This window comes from Pyrus communis, chromosome 15, assembly GCF_041283825.1.
Source record: "Pyrus communis isolate YQ-2024b chromosome 15, ASM4128382v1, whole genome shotgun sequence".
NCBI lineage: Eukaryota > Viridiplantae > Streptophyta > Magnoliopsida > Rosales > Rosaceae > Pyrus > Pyrus communis.
In genome coordinates, this window is record NC_142579.1 from 26,639,413 (window position 1) to 26,648,633 (window position 9,221).

The window sequence follows — 9,221 nt, forward strand, 5'->3', positions numbered from 1 at the left end:
ATATCCTTGACTAAATGATTTTTTTTTTCTCTCTCTGTCTCTTTTGGTTACGAATGCAGAATAAGTTAACGGTGAGTTGATGAAAATATTAATTTTTTGCTTGAATCTTAACAGACTTCATCATGAAGGTTTAAATCTGAATTTTTTCATCACGTGGATTATCTTGTGATGATCCTATCATCATGGGACCATTAACTCAATTAATAATTCAATTTTAAAAAAAATCAAAGAAACCGAAATTTTAGTTGTTTGAGATTTCACGATAATGTAGTTTTCTAATTCTAAAGGTGGGTAGGATTGATGTGATTTATAACCTATTAATTAATGAATATATCGATAAGTTTCCAATACAATTATTGTTGAAAATGATCCATGATGTTTGGAGAACTCGTCATTTTCATTACTTATGTTTCAAATCAATTAGTTTCATCCTCGATGTTTTTCTTTGTCTATTAGAATCAGTCAAAACTTAAGCAATAATGTGTGGAGACAAATATAAAGGATAAAATTTTCATTTGATTTAGAGTTTCCGTCTGTAATTATTATTGGCTTTTCACATCTCTATTTCGTTGTTTCCACTAGCTTCAACAACGTTGCTAATTTTAAAATTTATGTTAGTATTCATGTTGGTATGATCGTTAATTAGTTCTATATCACTTCATCTTTGGAGTGTTCGACATTTTCATCATTAAAAATGAAGCCGTGGAAGATTTCAAGACATGACTACATTATTTTGCATGTTCTTGGGCTTTTCTCGTGGCAACTATAATTTGACCAAATTGGTCTCCTATACATGTTATGTTGAAATCTCTTTGAACCGAGAACCTCTTGAATCGTCTTTAATATTTTTATGAATTCTTAATATTATAATAAAATAAGAAACAAAAGGGCAAAACATTTTTAGTGAAGGAAGGCTGATAGGCATTACTTTCAAGATTCAGAATAACTGTGGAGCGCACTGTCCAACGTAAGAGCATTAAATGAAGGATTTAACTTCGCTGATCAGCAGCTGCTTACCTTCAATCTCAGCCGAACATGTGTCTGAGTTTTGATTAAAAAAATAAAACTTTAACATATGTTCTGTCGAGATAGAGTGTAAACAACAATTGCTACTGAGTTTACAGCAGTCAAGTCCAGTTTTTAAATGAAACCTCACAAGGTCGTTTATATAATTGGTTTAAAATGAGTGAGGATCCTCGCCAGATCTTTTTTGTGAGAATTCTCACCGGATTCTTTTTGTGAGAATCCTTGCCGAATTCTCTTGTGAGGATTTCAGGAATTCTCAAATCATATCTATTCATCGTACATCGTGTGATCAGAAATCATTGTAATTTTTTTTATTTAAAATTGAATACAAACAATACCTGATGAAAACTAACCGTATAATGTACAATAAACAGATATGATTACAGAATTTTGTAGATGTTTACAAAGAAAATCCGGAGAAGATGTTCTCTCGTTTAAAGTTAGGTCATAAATTTTGTTTGAAAAGGACCACAAATTTGGTAACAAATCCCAAGTACTGAATAAAATAAATGTTTGAAATGTGAGAAAGTTATTGTACCTACAAACGTTATTATTTGGACTTTCGCGTTTTATTCATTTGGTTCACCTGATCATTCTGTATATAGTACAATAATTTGAACCGTCTTATTTGGATATTCGCGTTACTCCTTAGCCTTATTTTCTTATTTTTGCTCTTGAAGAAAAGGAAAGTCAGATGGTTGAAAAAATTATAGTTCATACAAGATTTAAAAAATATGAAATGCAGTAATATAAATAGAAGAAGATACACCAAGTACAAATAATTATAATAAAATTCTTACAACAAAAGAACAATTATCATAGAATTACCTTCGTAGTTTATAACAAAAAATAATAATAAAACATGAACGCTAAATATTTTCTTTTGAAGATTAAGATAAGACAGTAAGATACCATCTTAGAAGCAGGCCTCAAGTAGCTCTTCTTTTCCCAGTAATTTCGAGGTCAACTTTTATTTTTTTATTACAAACGATATTAATATTCTAAATAATATTGAGGGGAGGGGAAAATGTTTGCACACCAGATGCAATGAATTGAAAAGGAATACCCTATCTATCAGGGCAGTTCATCACTTGCACGCAGCATCACTTGCACGCGGTTTATTTTTATGACTCAATATAAACTCTACCTCTTAAATCCCAGGAAGAGCAAAGCAAGACTAATGTAATCGAAATTGTAGGCGAATCTGATAAAATTCTCTTTGAAGTCATTCCATGGAGGATATCTAGACCCAAATTCGATGATGAAGTTTGCTCGCATAACCGCTTTCTCGTGGCTGAAAGTATCGAAAGAATACTTGCCATGGTACCTCCCAAAGCCGCTCTGACCAACACCACCAAACGGTAGAGAATCACAGACAAACTGTAGATAGAAAGATTTGTGATGGAGTTAGGTCTTGGAAAATCATATAGGAAAATGAAAATACTTATTAGAGGAGAAAAATGCAGTACTTGAATCAAGATGTCATTGAAAACCACAGTTCCTGAGGATGTTTCGGATACAATCCGTCTCCTCAAGTTTTCATCTTCAGTGAAGGCGTAGATGGCTAGAGGTTTTGGCTTTGAATTTATGAACTCTATGCTTTCTTCAATCTTTTTCAACTGTACAAATCAAAGTAAGGAGGTTTTTTGGAGTTTGGAAAAATATTCAACAATCACAGAAGGGTCTATGTCAATTTCTCACAGTGATTATTGGAAGCAGCGGGCCAAAGATTTCTTCCGTCATGATTGCAGCATTGAGCGGAGGATCTAACAAGATTGTTGGCTCTATGAACCTGAAAAGTTCGATGAGCATATATAAGACAGCAGTTACTTCTGAATTATCTTACCAAATTCGACGAACAGGGGAACTGCTAAAAGCGTGGAGAAGTTACAGGTTTTCTTCATCAAGTGAACCACCATATACAATGGAATCTGCAACGAGAGGGTCTTTGAGAAGATTATGCAGCCTTTCAAAATGGCGCTTATTAACGACTCTAGCTATGCACTTTGAGTCTTTTGGACTTTCACTATAAAATCTCATGATTGTTTTCTTCAGCAAGTCAATCTAAAACACAAACAAATCGGACATGAAATCATCTCAATTCCGATAGACCATTAGACCTTGCTCATAACTGTAAAGCAAATATTTATGTTTACCGCCATGGAAGCAAACTTTTCCTCAACAAGCATATAATCAACTCCGATACATGCCTGTCCATTGCAAGGTCCCCACTTCCCTCCTACTATTCGTTTGACTGCAACCTTCAGGCCGACACAACAAAAGCAATACGAGTAAATATGTGTAGCTGAAGATCTTAATCCCACAACCATTAGGCTATAGTTACTCCAAAAAAAACCTTCAAATCTGAAGCATTGGAGAGTGAATCCAGGACAATAGGGCATTTTCCACCCAGCTCTAGTGTGACCGGTGTTAAATTCTTTGCAGCTGCAGACATGACCATCCGCCCTACCTGTGCACTTCCTGAAAGAGGCAAATTTATGTTTTTATTCATGAGATCGCCAAAGCAACAAAGCATGACAACACAATACGTGGATGTGAACTAATATATGTACTCTAAGGTGATCGCAGAAATATATACCAGTAAAGAATATCTTGTCCCATTTCTGCTGCAGGAGGAGTTCACTGATTTCTGACCCACCCTCAATAACTTTAACTGCTTTGCCGTCCAAGTATTGAGGGACGGTCTTGGCAAGAAAAGAAGAGCACGCCGGCGCTTGCTCTGAAGGTTTTAGAACCACTGCGTTCCCTGCAGCTATTGCTCCGATCACAGGGTCCAAAGCCAAGGCTGCATAAGCGCCGAAAATTTCTATTCATAACGATCTAATACAGCACACCTTATGAGATCTCCTTAGATGCAACATAAACAATCATATTACAAATCAACTGCACTCACATATTGGGAAGTTCCAAGATGCAAATATGAGAACTACGCCGAGGGGTTCCGGCAGCACCTCCCCGCTCGTTGGAAACAAAAGCAACGGCAATCGTGCCTGCCCAAATGCCAGAAATTTACATAAATGATAGAAGTAGCAAAACCCTAACTCAGCAATGCTTCACTTTCCTGAACAATTTTGAGCTAAAACCTAAGCTGAACAAATGCAACCATAACAAATAAGATCAATTAGTAGAGTTCAAAGTACCTTTTTAGGAGCAGCCCATTTCTCCAAATTGCTCAAAGTATGGTTGAGTGATTTTTTCACAACTCCAACCTACAATCCAATGGCAAAACAAAATTAGCTATTGTATTATACACACAAAACTAATTTTTTTTTTTTCCTTGTATATGCTTCAATACTAAAACTTATCACGGGCAAAGGCCATAAATTCTCACCCATCGATATGGTTGAAAATACGTGATAAATTGGCAAAGAGGATCAGAAATCAAATATGGAAAAGAAATCAAATCTCAATTGTTAAACTAATCAAATCATAAAATAACTATGTTTTTATCAATCAGAAATAGACGACACACATAAAACTATCATTTCAACTATTGAGATTTGAATAATAACGTTATATTTTTATTGATGAAAACAATATCGACATATTATTCATGCAACAATTAAAGAACAGATGTCGTGCCATAATAACACAAATTAAAGAAGTAGTCCTACTTCATCCCGATAAGATTCAACTGGGTGCTTGCCAAGATCTTGATCGAGAGCTTTGAAAATCTTCTCTTCGTTGCCATTCACGAGCTCCAGAAGTGCACTGAGTTGTTTTTTCCTCCATGCAACGCTTCTGGTTCTTCCACTTTTGAATGTTTGCCTCAGCTCAGACAAAGTTTCCTCCACTTCTCTCACTGCTTCCATGGCTGTAACTGTATGAGTTCTGAACTCCAAAAATGTCAAAGAACTTAAAAGCACGGACGCCAACTTTTGGAAATTTCAACGCAGACCCCTAACAAAACAATTAACTTTAATTGTAGACAACAAGTATAAGAGCTTTTGTTTTTTGTTGTTGTAAAAACTTAGTCGTTAGATGTGCAATTTGATGCGTGAGCCAAAAACAAGTTGCAGTTTTTACTTCCTACAGTAGTCATCTAACTTGGTTCAAGACGGGACTAGTTAGAAATCAATACAAAATCAATGCTACTTGTCCCACCGATGTCTGCAGAAACGTGGCATGATTATGGGACGACTGACTGTTGATTCATGTGAATCCCATAGTGATTAATGCTTGTTGTTGTATCAGAGTGTCACACACGAGGGAAGAGATTTATACATATCTTCTAATTTCTATCAAAGAATTTCCAATGCTGACACTCAAATTCTTAACACATATTTTTATATTTTGAGTTTTAAAATAGTGAGTTTATGTATTTTGATTTTCTGAACATTGGACTCAAAACTCATATTTGAGTTCTAACTATTCGGTTATGTGCATAGTGTATTGGAGAGAATTAGACTCAAAACTCAAATTTCATTTTTCTTAATTGAATAACATTTTTCTAGTTGACATGAGTTCCATCTTAGATTCAAATCTCACGTTGAATTCTAAATTTGAGTAACTTCACCAGAGACTTATATATGAGTTTTAAGTCTTTAGTGCATTATTTACTCATATTTATATTGAAATATGAGATTTGAATCCAAATTTTCCGGTGCGAGTGCTCTCAACGACTGTTGTTGCATAACACGGCCACTGATGATTGATGTTAGCTTAACTCCTTTTTCTATCTTATAATGTGTCTTGCAAGAGGGAGCAAAAAATGTATGTGTACATGATCTTATTTTAGAAGATATCCCTGAAGATACAAATGGGTAATTTTTAATTTGTCACGTAATGCATACATATGTAATTCAAATTAGTGATGAAACAAAAATATATAACTAAGAAATAAAAAAGGAAAAAAAGATTTTAGTGATGCATCTCAGTAGGCCGATGGACATTGTTTTCAGATTCAGACAAACTTCTTGACTGCACTTCCCACCTAACAGCATTAAATGGGCTGGAGATAAGGCATGACTGCCATTACCAGCAAACCATATCCTCATGTAAAAATCCGCATATTTAATCACTTAGCGAATAAAATACTTTTGTACTATAAATTTTATATTTGTTCAATTTCTTAGTCTTTCATTTGAAGATTATTTTTACAAAAAATTATTTAAATTAGAGATCGTCTAGTCATCCAAATATATGAAATAAATTGACTAGTATGAGTATTAACTAACATATTCATGATAAACTATTTATTTATTTGAGACATTTAAATAACTAAATAATCTACGATTTGAAAGATTTTTTCTAAAAATAGTCGTTAAATAAATGAAACATGTAAATTCCCTAATAAAGAGATGTAAGTACTATCGTATAAGAAAAATGGAACCCCGAAGGTGGTCCAATGGTTCTAAGTTAGGTCATCGATTTTATTTGGGAAGGAATTGCATGGACCACAATTTCTGGTAATAAATCCTAAATATCCAAACCACAGAAAAAATGTCTTAAAATGTGAGAAAGTTGTTCTGTCTTCAACATTTTTATTATTGTTTTTCTTCTTTTTCAGAAATGCTACCGCTCATCTTGATCAAAGCTTCTCATTCTATTTTTTTAAGCTCTTTTTTCTTATCTTGCAAAATCGTACAACAATTGAAATTGTCTCGGAATTTCATAAAATTTGACCCTAAATCGAAATCCTTAAATTTTGAGATTAACTTAAAAAAATACAGTTGGAATATTGTTCACATTGAAGTATGAAAATGAAAGCTGACAAGGTTACCAACGCTCCTCTTTTTTATTCTTTCTTATATATCTTATTATGGGGCTGGGTCTTTGATTGGACGTGATTTTAATGGGAACTTTATCCACCTTAAGGCTACCAAGAGTTAGGCTACATCTAGCTCCAAAAAAGTAAGGGGTTCACACCAAATTGAGGGCCCAATCTATTTTTTCTTTTTTAATTTCTATTTTTTGGGTTTAGAAATGGGTGAGCCCCTTTTTTAATTCCAAAGCATGATTTTAAGGATTTATTATTCAACCGTTTGTTTGATTACGAAAACATATACAAACAAAAACTATTTTTTGTGTTATTGACTAGGAAAAAAAATGTAGTGCTTTGTGTTTAATTTTCTAGATTGAAAAATTCATAAAAAATGATGAAATTTAACATTGGTAGTTTAGAGACCTAAACCGAAAATATACACAAATATCATAACTAAATTGTGATAAGATAATCCAATCCAATGGTTGTTATGAAATGAAAATCTTGTTTGATTTCGGAGAATTTGTCAATCAGAGAACTAAACCACTGGATGAGATTGAGATAAGATAATCAAATCTAATGGTTGTTCTAAAATGAAATCTTATCTTGTCTGATTTCATATAAACAAACTAACGGATGAGATTGAGATAAGAGAGCCTACAACAGAGCATAAGTGATAAAATCTAACTTTGTCAAAATTTGAATTTTTTTAGGTCAAAAAGTTCATAAATAAAGTTTAAGCTAACACATCCAAAAATCAAGTTAAGAAAAGTTAAGACAAAAATAAATTTACCACGTCATCAAATTATTACATAAATAAAATATATAGCCCTATATAGAGCCCAGAAGATATATAGCCCCTTACTGCGAAAGATTCTTTCTTAGAGTACCGAAGATTCCTCAAAACTCTAAATTAGGCTATATCCACCAATTTTCTAGCCCTCATATAAAGCCGCTCATTGGGGATGTTTTAACAGGATCCTTTTTGAAGAGTTTTCTGTTGGCATGATCCTAGGGTTGTTGCTTGGTACCCTACGCAATTCAAGAAATTCATGTAGATAAATTTACTTCCGCTTATCTCTTTATTTATGTTCTTCAAGAAAAAGAAAATCACGTGTTTGAAGCATTCATTGTTCAAAAGAGCATTTCCAGCAATAGGGCAATTGCTATACCAATTGAGTTAAATAGTCTTTGGGCTGCAGAAAACAGCTCCAGTAGTCCACAAAATGGGAAGCAATGGGGTTGAAGGCAGTTTTACATCTATCCCCATCAACAATTGCAAGGGCTTGCGCTCGAGTTGAAGCCCAACTCTCCCACTTCCCCACCCACGTGGCTATTTGTGAGCCTTTGATTTTAAAAAATTGTCCAATTCGACAGTTATGACTAATCTAACTCTAAAATTATTCAAATTTACGGCGATAATGATATGTGGAGATAAGATGAAACAAACATTAAAAAAAATATGTTTGTGAATAGTAATCGACATTGCCCTTACCCTTCTTCATTCCAAAAGTGTGAACTTAGATTTACACAAAGACAATTACTGTTTAGAGTGAATAATGAAGACAATTTCATTACCTTCCTCTCCAATTGCCATTGCCCTCCACCAATTAGTGGAGTTACTCTAACTAGTGGTAGAGCCACTAAGGGACTAGGGAAGTCCTAGGCCTATCCTGCAATTTTTTATTTTATTTTCTATGTATGAGATAAAGCATGATCTCCTTTTATTTCTGGTAAGTTTAGTTGCAATCTTGGAGTTCCTGGATATGAGATTCTCTTATTCTAGATATAATGATGTAGCTTCTTGTAATTGTTAATTACTTCAAGTTCACCTTTGGTTGGAGGGGATTAATCTAGGTCGAAGTTTTCAATCATAGTAATTGAATCTAATAGTCAGGATTTATCACTGACTACTTTTAAGCTAAGGACTGTTGGCTTGAACTTCTAGTCCATCGTTTGTCTCTTTTTTTAAGCTTTGCTCTTAAATATTAGTCGGGTTATGTGACTATGTGGTCGATGCGGTTTGAGATAAATAAAAAAAAATATAATTAACCTGCACAGTATCATAGGCATTACAAAATAAATTTTCAGATTTGTGAAAGGCCCCCTATGAAGCAAGATCCTAACTCCACCACTGGTCCAACAAATTATTAAAAAATGAAAAGAAGTAATAATTCTTTGTTTTTAATATAAGTTGTGATATAATAAAAGGAAAACTAGTGAAAATGGTTTGAAAATTTTGAGTTTTAACGATAAGGACAAAATAAAGGATAAAGTGAATAGTACCAGGTTTGGATTTTTAGTGTAAAAATGTGGTTTTTTGTTAAAGTGAACAATACCGTGAGCTTTTCGTTAAAACTCTTTATAATAAAAGAAGATACCTCAAGTGCAAACAATTACCATAAAATTACCTTTTCGCTTTCACAGGGGAGGGAGAAAAAAAAACACATGTTCGTTTAAAGTTTCCTTT

General features: G+C 33.7%; 1 protein-coding gene across 1 annotated transcript; it reads right to left on the reverse strand.

Moving 5' to 3' along the window:
* Positions 1–1,790: 1,790 nt before the first annotated feature.
* Positions 1,791–5,167, reverse strand: LOC137709636 (aldehyde dehydrogenase family 3 member F1). Its single transcript, XM_068448651.2, has 11 exons — positions 5,152–5,167; positions 4,662–4,878; positions 4,188–4,256; positions 3,941–4,037; positions 3,626–3,832; positions 3,383–3,507; positions 3,183–3,287; positions 2,918–3,090; positions 2,728–2,818; positions 2,496–2,645; positions 1,791–2,406 (listed from the first exon to the last, which is right to left on the reverse strand). Exons 2-11 carry the CDS (start codon positions 4,857–4,859, stop codon positions 2,170–2,172), a joined length of 1,452 nt encoding a protein of 483 aa, XP_068304752.2. The 5' UTR covers positions 4,860–4,878; positions 5,152–5,167; the 3' UTR covers positions 1,791–2,169.
* Positions 5,168–9,221: the final 4,054 nt, after the last annotated feature.

Bases quoted from the DNA above. Each gene is read 5' to 3' on its own strand.
- LOC137709636 (XM_068448651.2), bottom strand. From the start codon at position 4,859: ATGGAAGCAGTGAGAGAAGTGGAGGAAACTTTGTCTGAGCTGAGGCAA. The intron at 3,288-3,382 runs GTTTTTTTTGGA...GTCGGCCTGAAG, and splicing joins CCAATGCTTCAGATTTGAAG to GTTGCAGTCAAACGAATAGT. The intron at 2,646-2,727 runs GTGAGAAATTGA...TGATTTGTACAG, and splicing joins CGCTGCTTCCAATAATCACT to TTGAAAAAGATTGAAGAAAG.